The following is a 23,865-nucleotide window of genomic DNA, read 5'->3' on the forward strand; positions in this document are numbered from 1 at the left end:
CCCCCAGCAACTCCCAATATCCCCCTCCTGCAACATCCCCCCACAGCAACCCCCAATATCCCACAACTCCCAATATCCCACTCCCCCAATCCCCTCAACATCCCCTCCCCACAGCAACTCCCAATACCCCCCTCTTGCAACATCCCCCACATCCCACCCCCACAGCAACCTCCAACATCCCCCAATTCCCAATATCCTCAACATCCCCTGCTGCAACATCCCCACAGCAACCCCCATATACCACAACCCCAATATCCCGCAACACTCCCCTCCTGCAACACCCCGCGCCCAGTAACCCCCGATAACGTACCTCTCCCCACACAGCAACGCCCCAAACTCCTCCCACCGAGCCCCGCCCAGCGGTCCCCGGAGTCCTCCAGGGCCTACGAGAGGGGCGGGACAGAGCGGCTAGGCGGCGGGCGGAAGTGCGTAGCCCGCTGAGCCGGGCCCGGAAGTGGCGGGTGGCGCGTGCGGAGGCGCCTGTGAGGGGCCGCGGCGGGCAGCGAGCGGGGCGGCTCCGAGGCCGGGGCCGGGCAGGAAGATGCCAGTGGCGGTGATGGCGGAAACCCCCTTCAGCTTCAAGAAGCTGCTGGAGCAGTGCGAGACCCAGGAGCTGGAGGTAGCGGGGCGGGGGCTCGGCGCGCACGGACCCCGGCGCCCTCCGGGGCGGGCACAGGGCGCGGCTGGGGCTGGCGGTCAGTGGCCGCCGGAAGAGCTTGGCGGGCGGCTGCTGAACCCCTCAGGGGCGGGCTAAGCCCGGGGGCCACCGCCTGCCGGGGGGCCGCTCAGCCCGCGTCTCCCCGCCGTGACAGGGGCGCTCTGGGGCGGAGGCCGCGCGGCCTAGCGGCTCGGACACGGGAGCCCTGGGGCTGCCGCCGGCCTGAGGTGGGACCTGGTACAGCTCGTCTTCCCTCTGTGTCCTTTTCTCCTCCTGCCCTCGGTCTCGGCTCTTAGTGTGTAACTCCTCAGCGCACAGACTGTCCCTTACTCTGTGTGTGTGTGTGTGTAGCGCCCTGTGTATGTGTGTAGCGCCGTGTGTGTGTGTGTGTGTGTGTATATATATATAGTGCCTAGTATGATTGGGCACTAGTCTCAGTTGGGCCTTCTCTCCATTACCATAATACTACTGCTGCTGATGATGATAATTAATAATAGTTCCTCCCAGGGTTTAATTCCTGGACCCTTTTTGGAGAAATCTTCTGTAGCTTTCTGCTAGAAAGTGTCTAATAAACTTGAAGTGCTCACATAAGCTGGCTCCTTTGAAGAAGGAATATTCTCTTTTCTTTTTCCTCACATCCCAGAGCCTACTGGCTACAGCAAAGTAGTCGCCACTAATGTACTCCCCTCTGTTTGTTTTTTGAGTCCTACTCAGTGTTTTGTGCCTGTCTGCAACCATGTGAGTGTCTTGTCAATTTCACTTCTGCGCAGTGATGTTCTGAATAGCACCAGTGGAAGCTGGAGAACTGGCCAACTTGGTTCTACTGTAGCTTGAGAAAGCTCTGTGCCATCTCCTCCTAGCTCCCTGATGTTGGGAGCATGGAGTTGCTGGAGCTCAGTGGGCCCTTGGGAGCTGTTACAAGCCAGCATACATTTTAGAGGAACCTCAAGGCAGGTGTAAGTTATCCTAGCATCAGTTCTAGGAACATACTGAGCTTTCCTCCGGCACATCGAGTAGAACACTGCAACTAGTTCTCAGTCTGTGTGTTTCAGTAGATGAACTAGTTAAAGCCCTTAACCAAATCAAGTAGCTGTGCAACCATCTGAGTACATATGTTTGCTGCATTGTCCTTATATGCGCTGCACAACTGGAAGTCTAACAGAATTTTCATGTGTAATGAGTTCTGTTTTCAAATGTGTAACTTTGTTTTAAGCCCCCCCCCCTTTTTTTTTCCCCTCCCAAACTCAGCAGAGCATGTGCTGCTTGTATAGTACATGTCAAGTTTGAAGTTGCGAAGCTTGACTGGTGTGGAGAAAGTAAATAAGGAAGTGTTATTTTCTCCTCATAACACAAGAAGTGGGGACACCAAACGAAATTAATAGGCAGCAGGTTTAAAACAAACAAAAGGAAGTATTTTTCACACAACGCACAGTCAACCTGTGGAACGCCTTGCCAAAGGATGTTGTGAAGGCCAAGACTATAACAGGGTTCAAAAAAGAACTAGATAAGTTCACGGAGGATAGGTCCATCAATGGCTATTAGCCAGGATGGGCAGGCATGGTGTTCCTAGCCTCTGTTTGCCAGAAGCTTGGAACGGGCGACAGACAATGGGTCACTTGATGATTACCTGTTCTGTTCATTCCCTCTGGGGAACCTGGCATTGGCCATTGTTGGAAGACAGGATACTGGCCCAGATGGACCTTTGGTCTGACCCAGTATGGCCTTTCTTATGTTCTTGTTCTTAGTTGGTAATCCAGGGGGGAAATTTTACATTCATTTCCAAAATGGCCAAAGGAATTTTGCTTAGCCTTTGTTTCAAAAACAAACAACATTTTCATGCAGAGACTAAGTATGGTAAAGTTCTGCCTAGAAATGGGGCTTGGGTGGTGTCATAAACAGTTAGTTCAGGGTTAAGGTTTTTTTTTCTACCTGTGAACACCTGACCAGAGGACCAATCAGGGACAAAATAATTTAAAATCCCTGTGGAGGGAAGTTTTTTTCCTGTGTCCTTTGTTTGAGTGACTCGCTAGTTGGAATTAACGGAGTCCAGACGTCTTAATCAAGTCCTCTCAGAGTTCTGCAATAATTTCTTCTATTCAAGCTAGTGAGTATTAGAAAGGGAACTAGTATTTTTATATTATTTCTGTATTTGCAATTGTGTGTTTTGCTATAGAATTTCCTTAATTCTGTACTGTTATTGCTTTTACTGAGAAAGAAAGGAGGGGGGATTCTCTCCAGAGATTGATAAGTTTAGACCCTGTGTATTGTTCCATCTTGGTATTACAGAGACAGTTTACTTTCTTTTTATTCTTTAATAAATCTTTTCTGTTAAGGACTTGGTTGATCTTTCCTTGGGTGAATTCTCAGGGAAAGGGGAGGAGGGAGGAGGACGGCATCCCTCTGTAGTTGAATCCCAGTATCTCTCCTAGGAGAAGGGAGGGGGGAGGAAGCAGGGGAGAATGGTTTACTTCTCCTAGGTGTAAGAACTCCATGGATTTGGGGCTCTTGGGATCCCCAAGGATTTTGGGGCAGGACTGTGTCCCAATACACGTACATTATTGGGTGGTGGCAGCTTTTACCAGATCTAAACTAGGATTTTAGTTTAGGGGAGTCCATGCAGGTCCCCATCTTGGAACCCAACAGCTCTAAGTGGGGGTGAGACCTATGACAGGTGGGAACTGTCTGGATCCTGAAGTATAGTGGCTGCTGCTAAGGTCAATGTTCTAATTGTTGCTCATGTAACGAAAGACCTTATTGTAATCTACCCATGCTGGGGAGCAGAATTAAGGCTTCCACAGAAACCTTAGTTAGTAATTTCCTGACTTGTTGGAATTAAAATCTTGACCTTAATATTGATGTAGTCTTTTATATAATTATCACAAAGCCAAACCGCATCTGTTCACAGCCATTCTCTGATGTGGAAAATAGCTAATTGTATGTGTAATGTTAGAATTATGGGTATTCTGCAATTGGAATCAGAGGTATTTAGTTAAAAAAAAATACTTCAGTTTCCGTTCTTAACCGTTTAAGATGTATAATCCAATTAAGTGAGTTGGATTTGTTTTTTTTAAGGCCCCTGGAGGAATTGCAACACCCCCAGTTTATGGTCAGCTTCTAGCGCTATACCTGCTGCACAATGATATGTAAGTAGCTGTTACTGTCACCCTAAAAATTTAAAAATATGTACAGCAATTCAGTATCATAATTAGAACTTGATCTATACTTGTCAGAACTGTTTAAAAACTGTTTGTGTTAATTATTTGGTTTATGAAGATACATTTGCCCAGTGCACTGGGCACAAGTATGTGAAAACAACAGCAAATTTACAGATAAACTAATGACGTTATAGATCTCATGATTCTCTTTTTCCTTTTCAACTTGTCAAGAATAATAAATGCTATTTTCCCTGTAAATTCTTTTTCTTCTCTCACCTACCCCTTCTTGAAAGCCTAGGAAAACAGATGAGTCTTAGCGTTCAGCTTACTCAGCTCCGGCGGCTCATGGCTGGTAGCTTTCCAGAGTCAATGGCCATGTCTCTGCTGAACTGTCCTGTCTTCATGTTCTTTGCAATTAAACCAGGGGGCTTATCTTCTCAAGTACCATAGCCTTGGGTTCATGTAAGAAAAGTGTCAGTTTCTCAAGCAGATATTACCCAATCCAGTTACTTTGGCAGCTGGTGCAGATCAGGAAGCACAGCTTGTAATACCACCACCTGGGAGAGACTGTATTCAGCACTAGCTGAAGCTTCCAAATAGTCTTCCAGCATAGCCCAATGTAGTGTGAATACTGTGATCTATTCTGGAGATGACCGTGGAAAACTGGCAAGGTCCACGTAATGAAGAAAAGGTCTCAACCTTCTAGACAACCATAGATGAAAAAACATTTTTGGTCACTATTGGCTACCTAAATATTAGAGGCAATTGAAGCAAATGAGAGACCCTCACAGACTGCAAAGCTGTATTGCAACTTGTAGACAATCATAGAAACTGAAAACCTCTAACTAGTTCTTCTGATTGGGCATCAAAACAATCATCAAACAGTTACTTTTAATCTTGTCTGTAATGCCAACCAGCTAGCCCTAATTCAAGTCTCAATCTGGTAAACACAGGATAAATTGCTTAATCATAGTGTGAAATTTTAAAAGACAGTATTGAGATTTGACCTATAGGTTACATTGGTTACATTTCAATCATATTTAACACTTCCTTACTGCTGCTGGAAAATCCCGTAAGCTTTTTCTAATGGGCCACAATATAGATAAAATCCAGAAGTCTTTGCTTCTCAGCCTTACAGTATGTGCATATCATGTGTCACTACATTGATATGCATTGTTCTTGAGGGTGTAAAAGAACAATCAGGAATAATTCTGCTTTCAGGCTTCTGAAAGCATGGGTCACATATACAGTTTTTAGCATTTTAAGAAGTCAGCATCTACACATGGACACAACAGAGTGATATCAGAAATCGCAATATTTCCCTTTACTTACAATGGAAGGTCAGAGAAATATCCAACCGTTGTGTTTACTGTGTGGATAAATGATAATAGTGGTATTCTGGTTGCTCATAGGAGAGGAGGGATTGGGACAAACTTTCCAGTTAACAGGCTTGTCAGTTTTAGTGGGCACTCTGAAGATAAGGAAAAATCTTTACCTATATTACTAAATAGCATCTTGGATCATTTAGGCTGACCGTTTTACCTCTTACTTGATACTTGCATTTCACTAGGCTGGATAATGAACATAGACTTCAGTTTCTCTTTGGTGTTATCATGTGCTGCTGTTTGTGTTCATAATATTGCAGGGGAATGTTTTCATTAAACTTCAGTGTCATGACATTCTGAACACTGGCTTGCAACATGTCCTCATATTGCATCTATTTCAAAATTACTTTCATAGTTGAATTTTTATATCTCACTTGACGTAAAGCCATTATACTGCAGATTTTTAAGCATTAAGATGACATTGTGTATGGCGCAAGTCTGTGTGTTATGTTACTAAATGCTTGATTTGTTCACCCCATTAAGTGTAACACTTACATCTGAAGACATCTTTAATATCACTCTCTTTTCATAGGTTTCTAGCAGTAAACATCTGATGAATATAATTGTTAAAAATATTTTAACTGGGCTCTATTTTGTTTATTAGGAATAATGCACGATATCTTTGGAAAAGAATTCCTCCTGCTATTAAATCTGTAAGTACTCCCTTCAGTGCGGTTTAAGACTGGAGATGGTACTGTGCTCCATTCTACATGTTTGAAGAAAAAGGTTTTTCCAAAATGTGGCATTTAAAATAAATCTTCGCTTTTGATCTGAGCTGTGTGGTTGATGAATGGCCAGGTTCAAAGGTTTGAGCTCTTCAACCACTTTGCCAGCAGATGTCACTGACAAGGCATGTCAACCTGTTCACTCTACTGATAGGGATCGTCTGCATCTGTCTGCTCCTGCAGAGTGCTCTCTTTTGCTACTCAAAGTAATTAGCCTTTCAGGCCACCTCCTCAAAATATATTGGAGTTCAGCAAATCAGCAATAGTTATTAGAAACCTAGTTCCTCACGACAAAAATGGCCACCAGCAGAAGGAAGGCAAAGGTCCTATTCTGAGTATTACCAGACACCAAAAGTCAGGCAGATACATCCTGTAGTTGATTCGCAACCTCAGCCAACTTTTCAAAAGATCAAAATGGTGTCTGGGAACCCTTCTGTTCCTGTTGGAAAGAGGAGGCTGATAACATCGCTGGATCTTATTTATAATTATATTTTCATGTGAATGTTTCCTCTTATTGGCATGAATTTCAGAAGGTTCTGTCTGACTTACCACCTGGGCTTTAGGAGACATTACAGCATTCAGTGTAAATTACTATTCTTCCTATGATACACTGGAGTGCAGTAGAATTCTAAAAGACAAACAAATCTCAGAAAAAAAGTTTTGTTTTTTTTTCTTCCTCATTGTACCTCTTAGTATAATGGATAGAGGACTGAAAATAAAACAGCCAACGGGTATAGCAGGAACCTAATGGCATGTTCTGCATCTCATGGCTACAGTGATGTGTAAGTACCAGAAACGATAGAGTACTTCCATATGAGGCACTCCCCAGGATATCTGAGATATGTGGCCACAAGCCAGACTGAAACATCATTCCAAAGTATAATTTAGTGAATTCCAGTGTCTGGGTTTACAAATTACAAGTGAATACTGAAAGCTCTGTATTGAACTACTGAATCAATAGTGTAGGTTTACTGTAATGCCCTGCTTGAATTAGAACCACCTTTTGAGATGTCAGGTCTCTAATAGCAAAAGTGCTTGCATGTTTGTAGGATTTTTCTTTAGAATTTGGGTTTCTAAAGATACGATTGGGGTCAGAAAGCTTTTACATAAAGAAATAGGGAGGAAGTGGCTCTGCAGTCCTCTGCCAAGAAGTCCTTGAGGTCTGAGACTGGGTAATATCTCCTGAGATACTTCTGAATACCACTTTCCTACCAGTGACGGAAAGGTCAATCAGGCTCAGCCATTTGATAATAAAAGTCTAACTAGTGGTCTCAATAATATTGCTGGGTCAAACCTTTTTTGTATCACACTTGCAATACATCTTGCCACACTTGTTAACGAGGAATTACTAGTAATTGTCACAGCAGCTTTTGCATCCTCCTCTGACAAAACTCATGGGAGGTAATTTCCATGATCCTCATGCCATTTTGTTGGTCAAAACAGAATTGACATGTCCAACATGACTGAGAATCAGTCTCCTTTCATGCTGGAGGTCTTTCCTCTTCTTCTCACCCAGACTGCTGCCCATTTCTATTCTAATATGTAATTATTAGTGGCGCTTTGCTCTGGAGACAAGTTAGCAAGATCCACTTGGTTGGCTACATAGGAAGAAATTAATAGAGATTCTTCTATATTTATACAACTGGATTCTAACTTTTCCATCTGATTGCTTTCTGTTTATATCTGTTAGTTTGTAAACTTAATCATCCAAGAGTAGCCCACTTTAAAAAAGTGTGGTATAATTGTATATGTATATTTCTTGCTCCCTTCTGCACTACATTTTTTGGGTGGTGAAGCGGGTATAGAAAGATGGAATAGGCAAATAAAATGTTTTACTCTGTGTTGCTTAGCTGCTTTGTCAGTGTAAAAAAATTAGAATTGTTTGAACTGGATCATCACTCTTATACCAGTATCAGTGACATGTGGTACTATACTGTCTGAATCTTAATATCAGGATTACTGTAGTATTTCATTCTAATTGTTGTTCTGATTCCTACTTGTTCAGAGAGGGGAAGAATATACTTTCAGCAAAATGCAATTAGTAGTGGAGTGGTCATGGCAGGGAAAAATACATATATTCTGTTTTGATTGCTTGCTTGCTTTGTCACTGTAGGCAAATTCTGAACTTGGTGGAATTTGGTCAGTGGGACAAAGAATTTGGCAGCGAGACTTTCCAGGAATCTACACAACAATCAGTGCACATCAGTGGTCTGAGACTATTCAACCAATCATGGAAGCACTTAGAGGTACAAAAAATATTTCTTTGAAAAATTAACACACACAAAGGGCAGAGAAGTTTAATTTGAATTTGTTTTGTTGGCCATATAGGACTACATGCTACCATTAACCCTTGCTCAAGACTCGCTGAGTTCTAGGAGGTTGTATTTTGGCTTGGATTTTTAATGTATGCTAATTTGCTGTCAGAACAGTTTGCTTAGCTTGTGAATTCCTTGGGGCAAGGACATCCAGCCAGGCACTTTGACAGTTCTTGATAAATAGACATAGGTTTTGTTAACTTACTTGTACTTTCTGCAGTAACTGAGCAAATACCCAGGTGTTTTGTTTTTTGTTTTTTAAGTAGAGCAGTGAATCTTGAAAAATCTGAATCTTGAATATGTTGAATTAATTTCTTTACCCATATAAGTTATTTATGGAACCAATAGCTTTTGTACACTCAAAATATTCTATCAGTCTGTTTATACTACTGATTAATATTTCATTTGAAAACAAAATTAGGCCCTCACGTAGAATTCATTGCAGGGCTAGGCCTACTTTTGTTTTTCAAATGAAATATTAATTAGTACTGTAAACAGATTGATGGAAATATCCCTCAAAATAGTCTAACTTGTTAAGAATAAAAATCAAGCTTGAAGGTTGTCCCATAGCCTTCAGAGATCTTACCTGACGGATTTCAGATATGAAACTTACAGGAACACATCAGTTTCTAAATTAGATTTAAATGATTTCTTCTTATAAACTTTGATGTACCGTAAATAGAATGATGGGCATCTTTTGCTCTCACATTATAGTCAAATTTTAATTGCATATCTGGAATACGGATGATCAAGCTTCTGATATGACTCAACTTTCAAAACAAGTCCCTCTTACTGGATCTCACAAGCTTGACAGTGTCCCTTTAAAATTAGTCCTGCAGCTAGCAGGATTCTAATGAATCTTATTTGGAGTTTGTCTAATGTAAGCAGTTAGGGGCAAAGATTCTACTTTTTTCTTTTTTGAAAATTAAAGACACTTAGTGCAGATGTTTCTGAGTAGTAACATTCTGCTTTTCACTGCAAGGGGGCACTAGAGTCTGTGGAAAAAAAAAATTTGCAGGCTATTTCACTATCCCATCCCAAAACATGAATTCCAGTTCATTCTTTGTGCTAATAAGGAAACAATTTGATGTAGTGTTACTTTGGAGCCATATTGGGATTAAAGCATCAAGCATTATAGAAATTTAAGACATGAATGTCATTTATTTAAACAGTCCCTTATTGAATAATTATATTTAAACTTAAATTAATAATTGAATTTTTATAATTTTGCAGAAATAAAATGGTATAGCTAATTAGCTATGAACATTTCAGTTTTACTTACAATAAAATTGGAAGCATTTTAGCACTTCCTGGGGTTACACCAAAAATGTTTTAAAATACTAAGATGAATTTTCTATGATTTTCAGAACATGTTATCCAGATCCTGTCATTCTGAATGAGCCTAGTCACTTTTGCTCTTGAGCCCAGGACTAGACTGTACCTCATGCCCTTTGTGCTTAAATGTTAATTGTTAAGGCACAGGTTTGGGAGGTAGGTGATCTAGGTTCTGTTCCTAGATCTACCACAGACTTGGGCAAGTTGTTTTAATCTCTTTGCCTCAGTTTCTCTGTCTATAAGTTATGATACTTACTGCTTGCCTCATAGGGGTGTCGAAGCTCAGTTAATATTTACAAAGCCTCTTTTAGGCTTGCACTTAATGGAACATACTGTGTAAATATGAACTATTAGTATTAAGCACCAGATTTTCAGAAATGTGGCTCTCCACTGTTATGTGAGGCCACACAAAGCATTTTCAGACTTGCTGTGTGTTTTGAAGACTGTTACAATAGTATCATTTAAAAATGTGTTCCCCTTAATAGATGCAACTAGGAGACGAGCTTTTGGACTGGTTTCTCAGGCATATACCTCAATAATTGCAGATGATTTTGCAGCCTTTGTTGGACTTCCTGTAGAAGAAGCTGTGAAAGGTAGCTTATTCTTTTACTTTTTGGATTGTCTTTCACAGACAATTTTGTTTTGAGGCTGAGACCAGAATTAAATTGACCAACTAAAGAATCCCATTATAAAATAAAATTGGTTTAAGAACACTTCCTTCCTTACACCAAGTCCAAAAAAAAAAAGAGGCCAGAGGGCCCTCTGTATTTAGAAAATTCATCATTGTAGGCCTAACAGACTTTGGTGAAAATGTTTCAGATAAATTGAAGGAAAACGAGATAAAGTTGACCTTTATGAAATGTTACTAATGGATTTATGCATGGTTCTGATTTTTAATAGAACAGTATTCGTCCACTTGGGTCTGAAGTCTTGTCTGTAAAAGAAAACGTTTACAAAACTTAATAGAGTTTCCATTATTGTAAATCTGTTTTTAGAATTTAAATATTTCAGAGCAGTGTTACAATGTGACTAATGCCAACAATTGCTTGTACCTGAGTGTCAGAAAGTGACGCTGGTTAGAAACATAGTGACATTGCCTACTCTGTATTTCTCTTATCTTGTTGGATTCAAATAAAGTAAAATTAAAGCATAAATGTATACATTAAATAACATTTTTTTAAAAATCCATTTTAATAATCTAGGGATATCTGTAACATGTGAGGTACTTCTTGCTGAGAAGGTTTCACCTTGCTCAGTTTTCTGCCCAACGAGGTTCCACTTCCACTGCTGCTCTTGCAACTCATTTTACAGGAAAGGGATGGGGCGTAGAGGGGTACAGCAAAATGAAGTAGGGAGGAGGATCTAAAAATAAACATAAGCTTGAGATTATTGTGAAAGGAGATGACTGAGAAGGGAAACAGTAAAAACAAATTGCTTAATTTTTAGGATGGGAGAGGTTTTTTGAGTTCTCCAGTTACCACCACTTACTAGATTAGGAGCCACAAAAAGCCTTCCTCCTTGGAAATAGCGGAGGAATTCCATTTTTCCTGAGTGTGAGAAGCCCACGCTCCAGGACCAAAAAAGAAAGTAATTTTTGCATCAGGCCTGACTTAAGTCTCAGGATACTATCACTTCTACAAAGGTCATGCATTTGTACAACTAAATGTCTCCAGCAGAGCCTCTTGTCATGAGTTCTTCTGAGAAGTAACTCTTTTACTGTGCAATCCAACTTTTTAAAGTGTATCGAGACATTTTTCCAGTGAGTGAGAACTTTGGGTTATTTGATACTGGAGTCAAACACATGGGGTATGATTTCTCCGTCACCCCTTTCCCTTCAACGTGCCAACCTGTTTCCCTTTAGATGATCGCCTCCTAAATAAACCTAGCCCCCCTCCCCCATATTGTGGATCTAACATTACACTTGCTGTCATCACATTGTTCACTTTGCTTCTGTGTTCCTATCCTTTCCCTCACACTGTGTCTGTATTGTCTATTTAGATTGGAAGCTCTTCAGGAGAGGGACCATGTCTGTGTCGTGTTTATATAGTGCATAGCAAATGGGGTCCTGCTCCATGGCTGAGGCTCATAGGTGCTATGGTAATACATATAATAAATTGTAATAATAGTAATCGTTTGCATTTTCAGGGGTGTTAGAACAAGGATGGCAAGCAGACTCAACAACTCGTATGGTAATGCCTAAAAAGCCAGGTAGGTGGAGCTGTTATTCCATGATGCATTTTGGATCTGGCTTGATATTTCTACTATTGTATCCTTTAGTGTCATTAAAATGATGCCTAATATAATTTGAGTTTGTTTTGAATAACAAGGACATCTTGACACAGGAAATTAGGGGAGCGGCTCCAAAGAGCATACTTTTTGCCAATGACATTATGCTGTTCTGCAAAGATAAATACTAACTGGAAAGAGACCTAGAACTTTGGAGGGCTGCATTAGAAGAAAATGGCATACAAATCAGCCGACAAAAGATGGAATACGTGCAATGCTTCATTGAGAGGGACAACAAGAAGCCAGTAAAATTAGTGTGTGCAACAGTTGAAGTACCTCGGTTCAGTGTTGAGCCATTCGGAGAATGTGGCTTGAATAGTGCTTGGTGTAAATGAAGGGAGTTGGTGGGAATTCTCTGTGATAAGATGATGCCAGGTAAACTACAGAGCAAAGTGTGTAAGATCATGATTAGGCCAGGCACAACATATGGGTCAGAATGCTGGCCAATAAGGACGAGAAAACTACTTCTGCTTCATGCTGCTGAAATGAGACTGCCCAGGGGAACAGGTGGGTATGACGAGAGCTGGTGTGCGATGTAATGAAATGGTACAAGCCATGAGGCAGAAAGTCTCCATTATGGAAAAGCTCAGGGAGTATTGACTGAGGTGGCTGGGTCCTGTGGGATGATGTGGGTTACACTGGCCAGGGAGTGCAAGAGCTAGTCATTGTGGGACAAAGATGATGAGGAAGACCTGGAAAAAGGTGGTTCGAGATGCTGAAGGAGGATGTGAAAGTTGGTGTCAGCTTGGAATCTGCACTTGACAAGAACCCTTAGAGACGAAGAGCAAGAGCCACTGACCCGGATTGACAAGGCAATGGTGGAGAAGATTGTATAACGAGCTAATGCAGGAGCACAACATGAGATGCTCAAAATGTAAGAAATATGAATCAGTGGCTTTAACTTTGGCACAAGCAGTATCAATTAAACTAAAAGGACCTGAACCTTTTTAAAGAAAAGGAAACAGTATGCTTTAATTTCTCCTACTCCCCTTCTACTTACTATTAGTTTTGATGACTCAGTGGAACATGTTACATCACCTAAACTGACATTTCTTAATCTAATGAAGCTTAGTTAAAATTTACTATTTTGAAACACCCGGTGTTTCAAACTAAAGTTCTTTACTGATGGGACTTGGAGGATGTGGCTTCCTGTGCCTTGTGTTTTAAATTGCTGGAACTCGTGGAGTTGAGCCTGCTGAAAACATCTAGTGCAAGCAGCTGATGTAAGAATTGTCTGAACCTGCTGTTTACTATTTCCCAACACAAGGAGGATTCCCTGATAACCGACACTATGAACAAGGCAACTACTCGGTTGCCACCTAAAAGTTGCCATTATTCGGCAGTTGCCAATAAGCAGAAGGCAGGTTTGTGAGGCTGCAGCTAGGGAAGGAAGCGCTGGGACGTGCCTTCCTTGGCCATAGCCTGCAAACTTGCCTGGGGGTAGGGCAGCAACAGGGAGGGCCACTGGAGCCCGGGTGCTGGGAGGCCATGGAACTGCACAGTACTTCTTCCTGCGCTCTCTGGGCATCAGGGCTCACCATGTCCCAGTCCTTCCTTCCTTCCTTCCTTGAGTGCAGCCCGCCAGCAGGACACAGTGTTGATAGCACAGTGCAAGGTACTGTGCAGCTCCAGTATCCAAGTTTTAGCTACTGCTTTCCCCATAGCCTCCCCACCCAGCCTGCAACATCTCCCTTCCTGTGCGATCCAGGTGCACAGGCAGGTTTGCAGGGCTGCAGCCCCAGAAGGAAGCACTGGGATGTGTTGAGCACAGGCTGCAGGAAAGTTTGCAGGGCTGCAGCTGGCGAAGACACATCCCAGCATCTCCCTTCCTGGCTGCAGCCTAGCAAACCTGCCTGCAACTGGGGTCTGTTTCCCAAAATATATTGTGAATAAATGGCATGCTATTGCCAGTATCCAAATCCCATTAATATTAGTCAATGGAACAGGATTGGTTCCTGGCAAAACATCGCTGTTAGCCAGAAGTTAATACCTGGGTTGCTGTTAAGCAGAATCTACTGTTTGTAAAATGAAATATGTTCAGTGTGCCCAGTGCTGGGTGTAAAAAAGAAAGCAAACATTTTGTGCAGATCCTTCAAATGTGTAAGGAGGCAGTCAGTGGTACGGTGTAGTTCAGCATGATCACGTATTTACATATCTGTGTTTTGAGACTAGATTATACACTCCACTACAGTGTGGTTTTTTTTTAAACTGTAATTGTGGTATGGTATTGAAAAGATAAAGCAAGTTTTTGCAAACAGCACACTGGGAAATGTTTGTCTTTAATAAAAGTAATGCTAAATAATTTCTATTGATGTAAAAAGTTGAGTAAAATTTTGTGAAGGGCAGAGACTGCTGTTCTAAACTTCTTACACACTAGTTTTAAACAGCACCATTTTAAAAAAAAAAAGAAGAAGAAAAAAAAGAGGGGTGATTAGATCTGCCAGAATATATCTTGCTCCTGTTGCATTTAACAAGGTAGGAAAACATCTTACTGTTTTGGACTCCTGAACAACTAAAATCCTGCTCACCCAAACAAAAAATGATGATTTAATGTGTTCCAGACAAGGTGATGAAATTCACTTATAATCCTGTGTGTATTGACTGACCTGAGGCTTGAACTACCTGACTCAGCTGAACAGACACATCCTCTGTTTTTTCCCCCCCTGCGATGTGGTGATGTTTACAGCAAAACTATTTGCAACCCACACTGTGCTTACTAGTGCATGTAACTCAAAGTGTTGTGTGGGGTTGAACTACCATTGTGAGACAAATGATATCGTCAGGAGGCCAGTTGTCATTTTCAGTCTCTCATTCACTATGCCTAGGAGTTTAAATGTACAGATATTATACTATACTATACAGATATTATACTATACAATAAAAAATTCCATGAAAGAAAAGAGTAACAGGTTTGTTTCTAAGGGCTTGTCTTCCCTACGGGGATAAGTTGACCTAAGTTACGCTGTTCCAGCTACATAAATAACCTAGCTGGAGTCGACATAGCTTAGGTTGTCTTGTCTTATCCCGGTGTCTTCACTGTGTTGCGTTGATGGGAGACGCTCTCCGGTCGACTTCCCTTACTCTTCTCAGAGAGCTGGAGTACCAAGAGTGCTCTGCCATCGATTTAGCGGGTCCCGATTCCTACTGCATCAATTGCAGCAGCGTCGATCTCCCCGTAGCGAAGACCAGCCCTATGAATTATAGGATTTTAGAAAATTTTGGCTTAGTACATAAGAATTGTATTTTTAGCAGAATGGGTCCTTTAATGGATTAACATTTCATTGCATTTTTCTTTTAGGGGCACTGGAAGCTTCCTTTAACAGATTTATTCCTTTACCAGGTATTTGCTCATTTTGATTTATTTTAAAAGGTGTCGTATAGATAAAAACACAATTTGCCTTTCTGAAACTCTTATGTACCCTTTACATACATAAACAAAACAAATAGCTAACTCAACACCACCTTCTCAGCAATGTCAAATGAAACACACAATGTCCAGCAATTCACTCATTGACCAGGGCTCCAGCGGTGATTTTAAAGGGCCCGGGGCACCCTGCAGCAGCCGGAGCCCAAGACACTTTAAAGCGCTGCTGGAGCTCCGCTGTAACCGTGCTATACGCGAACCCGTGTTATATCTGGTCGTGTTATAGCGGGGTAGAGGTGTATGGTTTGTCTTTCTAAGCCAGTGTGAAGTCTCTCACTTTCTGAAAGCATGTTTTTTTAAATGATAGCCTTCTTCTTTTCCCCCACCTGGAAGTGGGGTGCTTCACATACGTGGGGTTGAGGATTCATTTTTTATACGTAGGCTAGGTGAATATCTCCCCAGTGTACTTTACAGGAGGAATCACTTCTATATAACACATTGTTTCTCTGCCTTCCCTTTCCTCAGTTTTGACTCCTTGTGTTCTGTTTTCCTTTCTTCGCCCTGCACTGTTTTTCATTTCTCCTCCTAATTATCTCTTGCCTCTGTTCTTGACGGTCCTTTCTTTTCACTCTACTCTCCTTTTCTCTTACCCCTACATTTCATTCTCTCTTTCTCTAATTTTCCCTTCCATTTTCAGTTATCCTCCTCTCTAAGCTGCACTTCACCCTTACCACCGGATAACTCAGCATTCTTGTAGAGTTTGTACAAGTACTATGGCTGACTTCTCTTGCCAGCCATCCTGTACTTTTTCCACCATGCCTTGATTAGGTATGTCTCACTTTACCTTAGAGACATGACTCAGCAGACATGCTCATTATTGAGCAGGGGTGGCCAAACCGCAGCTCACGAGCCGCAGGCAGCTCTTTACAGTTAAAATGCGGCTCACAGAGCCCCGCCTCCCTTACCGTATTCTCTACCTACCAGACTGGGATTGGGGGATGCTCAGGGCTTTTGCCCTGTGGGGAGAGGGGTCTCAGGCCATCAGCTGAAGCCTCAGCTGGTGCACCCGGAGGGCTGAAGCCCTGAGCCCTGGCCTGGCTCTCGAACTTCTGAAGATTATCGTATGCATCTGAGAGGGTCAGTAAGTTTGGCCAGCCCTGTTCTAGAAGAAGGCAGAATGCAATCAGACCTATAGGAACTTTACTGTGGTTGAAGATGCTACAGGAGTCCTCTCTAGAGTTAGCAAACAGACATGACATGCTGGAAACTTGGCAGTCCTTCAGTATCTGCAGATAACTCGTGAAGAGGTCTAGAAATAGTGATAGATGTATCTTAGCTATTTGTAACTTCTGTTGCAGTCATGGTGTGTTATGCGGTGAATAAGTAACTCCTCCACAACACAACATAAGAATATATGAGGAGATTACAAGTAGGCGTGTCAGTCACTCTAGGGCTGATGAGGAAACAGTCTGAGAAATTTAGTTTGCATTTTTCTTTAATGTCAAGGGAGCTGGGGTGGGTGACGTTGGGCTCTGTTTTGCCTCTTTAATTTTATTAATGCTGTGTGTCTTTGTGTTCTTTATAGAACCTGCTACAGTTCCACCAATTCCTAATGAACAACAGTTGGCCAGATTGACTGACTATGTGGCTTTTCTTGAAAATTAATTACCCCTCTCCTGTGTTCAAGACAGAACCTGGAAATTCTGTGTACTGGCAGTTCTACTATCTAAAACTTACCTTTATCCTGTTTGTTAAATGTTGCAGCCTCCCCCACCTGGAATAGGTTGATAAAATATATATATAGTATATATTTTGTTCCTATATGTGTTTTGCCAAAGCAAAGTTAGTAGTTGAAATAATCCTTAACTCCAATAATATTTATCCATTAGGTACACAGCAGTATTACATGTTAAGTTTTATTCTCTTATGACTCATAGCGGGAAAGGGCATCTCTCTCCAACTGTACTGATATAGACTATTGCAAAGCAGCAAACAGAAGGAAAGAGAAGAGTTGTCATCAGCAAAGGAGATGAATGTAATTGTTATGTCCTTTGTACTCATGGTTTCGATGCTTCCATTGCTGGCAGTGGAATACTTACCAGGAAAATCAGTCATAGATGGATTAAGTATGAACAGGGGAAGGCTATTCTACCTGCATCTGTAAAGGAGAAGCCTTTCAAAGTACAATAAATATTTAGTTGTGAACCATAAGTAACAGTAAGTTACAGTAACTATTACTGTACTTTCCTGCAAGATTCCTTCCATCTGTGGTGAGATTTTTATAACTGGTTACTCTTGTATCCCATTGCTTTCCGATTTCTGAGTTGTCTTATTTCCCCTAGGGTTAGTTTTGAGTGCTCTGTGAAAACTTTGTAGGCTGGTGTACTTTTTTTACTGCAGACTGATATTTTTAATATACCTGGGGCACCTAGAGAATACATTTCAAAGTTGTTTTGGGGTTGGGGGAAGGCAAATGTTCACTTCACTTGCTCTGAAAAAGCATTTGGTTTTGGAAGGCTTAACTTTTAAGAGCAGCCATTCTTGGGGCACTCAGACCAATATTTTGCCCTGTAACTTGTTGGAAAATTATGCCATGATTCTCAATACTACTCTAAAACCTGGATCTACTTGTGTCATAGGCTGGTGATGGCTTCACCGGAAGGAGTTTTTTGCCTGCCTTGGTAGCTTTCTGGACTACTCTTGTCATTGGAAAAGAATTTAAAAATTAGATGCCTTTGAATAAAATAAATCTATGGAGGATGGGCTAGAGTATGCTGCACTGTCAGTTCAAGTAGCATACATCCTGTACCAGAGCACTGCTGTATTAATCCTTGAATTCAGAATCGGAAAGGAAACAACTTGCATTCCCTTGCCTGATCCTAATGTTAAACCAGGGCACATAGTGGTGCTTTAAGGGGCAGTGCATGCCTTTACCTTCCTCTCTCCTTTCATTTGGTTGTCATCAACATATTCAGTGGTTTGTCACTTGAAGAAGGCAGGTTCTTGTTATCTGTAGTGACATTCTCCCAGTGTGTGCTACCTACTGTACATTCTTTTGTTTTGGGTCCGAGGGGAAGGGGTTCTAAACAGTGTGCTGTTGCATTTAGACCCCCTTTTACATGTAACCATTTACTTTCAAAAGATTATTTATTTGAAGCCCATGGAAGTCTTGGATCTCTATAAATATTGATGCAAATATAATTTCAGTGATATTAAAACATGTTTACACTAAGCTTGTGTACCTGATTTCATTCCCTTCTTCAAAGAGTAGATGTTCAAATCTGATGGCTGTGGAGGTTTGGTATAGTCTGACTGTCAGTTTGATTGGTAAAGCTATACGACGGTTAATATAGTACATTATGCTTACACAGTTATTTAATGAAGATTTATACACAGCATAAAGTGCACTCTTCATATTCCCACTCATGGGATGCTCTGACTGGTGCAGCCTTGAATGGTAGAATTCTAGATGGCAGTAGCTGTTGGAGCACTCGCTCATCTCCTTTGCCCCACCCTTCAGTGAACGTTGAGTGTGTCAGGCAAAGATATAAAAGGGGTGTGGTTCTCCAGCTATCTCAGTTCCTTCTAACCCCGACCAGCTACACAGATTTGTGTGGAGCTCAGGAATCCTTCCAGATCCATGATTAGCTGGCTAATTTAGATCTTAGGTGTTAAGTGTTAGTTTTATTAGTGGTAGTAATACAGTTACTTGGGTGGAACTGAAGAAGAAACACTGTTTCAAAAGATGTTTCCGATGCGCTTGTGTCCAGATGAGCCAATTCCAAAAATGAGGCTTGAGGCACCAGTGAAACAAGAAGGTACTGTGGCACCAGAGGCCTGTAGCAGTGTGGCACTGCAGCAGATAGTATCCGAGGCACAGGTTCATAGATTGGATCCTGCCTCCGTTCAGCCACAGATGATCAATTACAGTAAAGGAGCAAGAAGAGGATGTACTACAACAGACTCAGATATGTATTTCTCCAGAAAGCAGAGATCACGTAGAGGAATTTAGAATTTCTCCTCTTTTGCCATCACCTGAAATGCTTTTTGGTTCTTCAGAGAGAACTTTTTCTCCAATTTCCCTTCTTCAGCCCAGGATATTACTGTCTCCAGTTATATCTGAACTAAGAATAACCTGAGAGTGGAGGAAGAGTATGGATCGCAGAAAGGATCTGTAGAGGATGTATTATGGACAAAGATACCTATATATCTTGGATCCATCTGGGCAAAGATAGATAGATAGATACAATAAATCTATCATCGGATCTGACTATGGGTTTCTGGCCTGACTAGCAAATACCACCTTGGATCTGATGGTAACAATGGCTTTCTCCAGCACCTTACTAAGAATTTGCTATGTATGGGACTATTTCTCCAGTTAGGTTCAAAGAGGAGATATAATTACTGGACCTGAAGGGTACTGAGCCAATAAAACTTACAAGCTTTGCTATGTCTCCTATATCAGGGAGAGAATTACCAGAAAAGTGGTGCGAGTCAGATCTGGACTCTGGAAGAATGACATCCCCAAATGAGAATGTAAGGGGCAAATCAGCCTTGTCACCTTCAGAAGATACAGTGGCATTAATGAGTTAGTGCATCATTTGGTGAAGTATCAGAGGGGTAGCTGTGTTAGTCTGGATCTGTAAAAAGCGACAGAGTCCTGTGGCACCTTATAGACTAACAGACGTATTGGAGCATAAGCTTTCATGGGTGAATACCCACTTCATCAGACGCATGTGGTGGAAATTTTCAGAGGCAGGTATAAATATGCAGGCAAGAATATGGTGAAGATATTGGATATTCCCTCGGTTTCAGTTGAGGAATTCTCATTCCATTTTTATTTACTGGGAGCGGCCACTAGACAAAGAGTTACTCTTCCCTTATTGGAAGGGCTGTTCAGACCAGCAAAGGCAGTCTGGAACAATCAAAGAAGGCTGACAAATTGTACTGGTTTTCTTGGAAAGATACGGCCATGTTTCACACCCGATCATGTCCCAATTCATTGGTTGTAGAAGCAGCTTTACAAAGATCAGAGGCACTCAATTGCACTCTGCTCCCTCTGATGTAGAAGGGAATAGGCGATGTCCTTGGTGTTTCAAATTGAGGTCCCAGCAAGGCAACAGTATCGTCTATTGGGGGAAATATTATTCATCAGTATTTGAGGATCATAAGAGTTTTAAGTGCTCTGCTCTTGGAAGGGCAGCACATTGCTAAATATCAATTGAGTAGCATTTGACTCTTCAGATGCTTCAGCCATCGCTTTAAGAAGGCATGCATGGATCAGATCAGCAGGCCTACCTCTACAAAGATGAGGATTGAAGACCTTTTTTTTTGAACGGGAAGGTCCAGTTAGTGTACAGATGGATGGAGCACTAAAAAGATGAAAAATATGAGCTCTACAGCTAGATCTCTGGTCTTTATGAATAAGATCATTCACAACTCCAAATTTTAGATATCAGACAGTATGTAGTTGTCTACATTGATTCCTTAATAATGCCAAGGAAGGAATTATTCTCCGCCTCAGCCTCAATATTAACGTCAGAAAAAGCAGTCTTATAAGCCTCATAATAATGGAAAGAATCACTTTTGTCATATGTGATTTCTACAAGGTCTCAGATTTGACATAAGGATTTGGAATTTTATAAACCAGCCCAGCTGGATACGGTTCACTCACAGTTTGGGTACCATTTGTCCTAGTTTACCAGAAATGGCAGTTAACATGCAGGATCCACCTGTCTGATGTTATTGCACCCCAAAAAAATCCACCTCTCTCATCCCTGACCAGGGGTTGGCCTCACATATTTATGAAGCGTAGAGATTCAGTCTGTAGTGGGGTTAGGTTTGGTAGAGGTGGTATCATTAGATCAGAGAGGAAAAGGTTTTTAGTCATTTTCTAATTTAAAAAGGGGGGGGCTTTGCCCTATTTTGGATTTAAGAAAATTAAGCACCTCTAGAAAGAGAACATGCAGAAATTTCTAACTTCTATAATCCGTTCTCTACCACTCAGGATTGGTTTGTAGCCCTGGATTTAAAAGTTTAATATTTCCATATATTTAGACCTTGTCACTAGAAATACCTGAAGTTTATGGTGGCAGAGGATCATTTTCATTGTAAGCTTCTCCCTTTTGGTTTGTCTGCAGCAGCCAGGGTGTTTTTAAAAACAAGTCAATCTGTAGTGGCAGTGTTCCTCAGATTGCAGGGGATGTTTGTGTATCCAATTTCAACAATTGACTAATAAAAGTGTCTTCGAGGGAAGATGTCTTCATGTAAAACAAATGTTTCCTCTTTGCCAGTCTGGGATTACAAGAAGTCACATTTAATTCCATTTCAAAGGATCTTCTTTATTGGGGCAATGCTCGACTCAACTGTGGCAAAAGCTTTCCTTCACATGGAGAGATTTATAAAGATAATGTCTATAATTATCCCTTTTCACTCCCCACAATAACTGATTTTTGTTGTTCTACAGTTCCTGGGTCTCTTGGTGTCAGTGATGCTATATGTTCATCTTCAGATTAGAAACCTTCAGCACTGGTTAGCAATAAATTAGGACCAGGTTTAGAAAACATGTATCGCAAACTAGTAATTCCACAGCAGGTGTTCGCATCACTAATATGTTGGGCAAATGTTCAAAATGTATTGAAGGGTATGCCTTTCCATTCGCATTCTCCATCGGTAATATTTACCTCTGATGCATCTACGCTGGTGTGGGGGTCCATTTGTACAATAGTGTGTGAGACAAAGTTCCTCCTCTACCATAGTGGGTCCTGTGCTTACTGGCAGATTTTCACACCTTAGTGATTTTCCCTTCTGGTGGAACCCACAGTCTGGGCCGTCAACTCCTGTATCTGATCAGGAGTTGGGAGGTTTGGGGGGAACCCGGGCCCGCCCTTTACTCTGGGTTCCAGCCCAGGGTCCTGTGGATTGCAGCTGTCTATAGTGCCTCCTGGAACAGCTGCATGACAGCTACAACTCCCTGGGCTACTTCCCCATGGCCTCCTCCAAACACCTTCTTTATCCTCACCACAGGACCTTCCTCCTGGTGTCTGATAACACTTGTACTCCTCAGTCCTCCAGCAGCTCGCTCTCAGCTTCTTGCTCCCAGCTCCTCACATGCCCACCACAAACTGAAGTGAGTTCCTTTTTAAACCCAGGTGCCCTGATTAGCCTGCCCTGATTGGCTGCAGGTGATCTAATCAGCCTGTCTGCCTTAATTGGTTCTAGCAGGTTCCTGATTACTCTAGTGCAGCCCCTGCTCTGGTCACTCAGGGAACAGAAAACTACTCACCCAGTGACCAGTATATTTGCCCTCTACCAGACTCCTGTACCCCACTGGCCTGGGTCTGTCACAGCTGTTAGAGCTCATTGGTCACTAAAAGAAAAGGATTTTCACATCAAACTTTTAGAGCTGAGACCAATCACTTTAGCTTTAAAGTCATTTCTACCTGTGGTCAAACACAAGGTAGATCAGATGGCTACAGACACTAGGACAGTGTTATATTATCTGAACAAGTAAGGAGGGCTTATTCCTTACAATTATGTGTGGAGGCAAAGACCTTTGGAACTAATGAATAGATCAAGATGTTCATCTAATACCAATCGGTGTAACAGGGAGTGAAACATGCTTTCAGACTATTGGAGCAGGTCAGATGCATAAGTGGCCTTTGAAGGATAAAATAGTAAAAATACCTCTTCAATATGCCCTCTTGGGATTTAAACATAGTGCTCTCACAATTGATAAGACCTCCCTTTGAGCCTTCAGGAAACTAATTTATTTCATTTGTCTATTAAAAGTGCTTTTAATAGCCATTATCTCTGCAAGATATGTAAGTTAACTACAGTACATTTGTTAATGACTGATCTGCCATTTACTGTTTTTCATAAAGACAGGATAGTTCCTCATACATACCCAAAGATTTTACAAAACCTCATATAAACTAGTCTATAATTTTACTGGGCTTTTCCCCTCAGTCCCATACTCGTGAGGGCAAAGCTATGTAACATACCCTGGATGTTTAGACAGGACTAAACAATTTAGATGGAATGCTCAAGGTTCACTGAAGGAAGTGGTGAGGGAGGCATGTGAGTGCTCCAGCAATGATTGTTTGCTAGAATTCTACCCTTAAGGCTGCAGCATTCAAGATCAGAGCATCCCATCAGTGTGAATATGCAGAGCGTATGTCGAAGAAGGTAAGTAACCTTCATTTTTTTCATACAGAAACAGTTTGAGTCTTTAAATCATAGAAACATGGGATTGAAAGAGACCTCGATAGGACATCTGGTCCAGTCCCATGCACTGAGGAAGGACTAGGTGTCATCTAGAGAATTTCTGACAGGTGTTTGTCTAACCTGCTTTTAGAAACCTCCAGTGACAGAGATTCTACAACCTCCCTGGGCAATTTGTTCCAGTGCTTAATTACCCTGTGTGACATTCCCCTGGTGTTGTCTGGACCAGTGAGCTACTAGGCCTCTCCAATCCTTGACTCTAGGAGCCAGCCTTACCCTGATTTGCTGTGAGAACCCCCACTCCTGGGCTGTTCACACACAGCCTCTAGCATGTAAGCTGCTCCTTGCATTGTGCAACCGAATGACATTAGCCAATATCTCCGGTCCCAGACAGCCCTAGGAACCTTCTTGCAGTATCC

General features: G+C 41.7%; 1 protein-coding gene across 2 annotated transcripts; it reads left to right on the forward strand.

Annotated features, from left to right (window-relative positions):
- The first annotated feature begins 427 nt into the window (after positions 1-427).
- COPS8 (COP9 signalosome subunit 8) lies at positions 428-18,455 on the forward strand. Of its 2 annotated transcripts, none has more exons than XM_039495295.1 (8): positions 428-619; positions 3,731-3,801; positions 5,803-5,851; positions 8,037-8,169; positions 10,059-10,166; positions 11,719-11,781; positions 15,158-15,199; positions 16,809-18,455. In XM_039495295.1, exons 1-8 carry the CDS (start codon positions 542-544, stop codon positions 16,886-16,888), a joined length of 624 nt encoding a protein of 207 aa, XP_039351229.1. In that variant the 5' UTR covers positions 428-541; the 3' UTR covers positions 16,889-18,455. The 2 variants fall into 2 exon arrangements, with proteins under 2 accessions (XP_039351229.1, XP_039351230.1); XM_039495296.1 differs by lacking the exon at positions 428-619 and adding an exon at positions 1,464-1,614 and having other exon boundaries at positions 16,809-17,238.
- Positions 18,456-23,865: the final 5,410 nt, after the last annotated feature.

The sequence above is a fragment of the Mauremys reevesii genome, linkage group 11, assembly GCF_016161935.1.
Source record: "Mauremys reevesii isolate NIE-2019 linkage group 11, ASM1616193v1, whole genome shotgun sequence".
In the NCBI taxonomy this organism is placed as follows: Eukaryota; Metazoa; Chordata; order Testudines; family Geoemydidae; genus Mauremys; species Mauremys reevesii.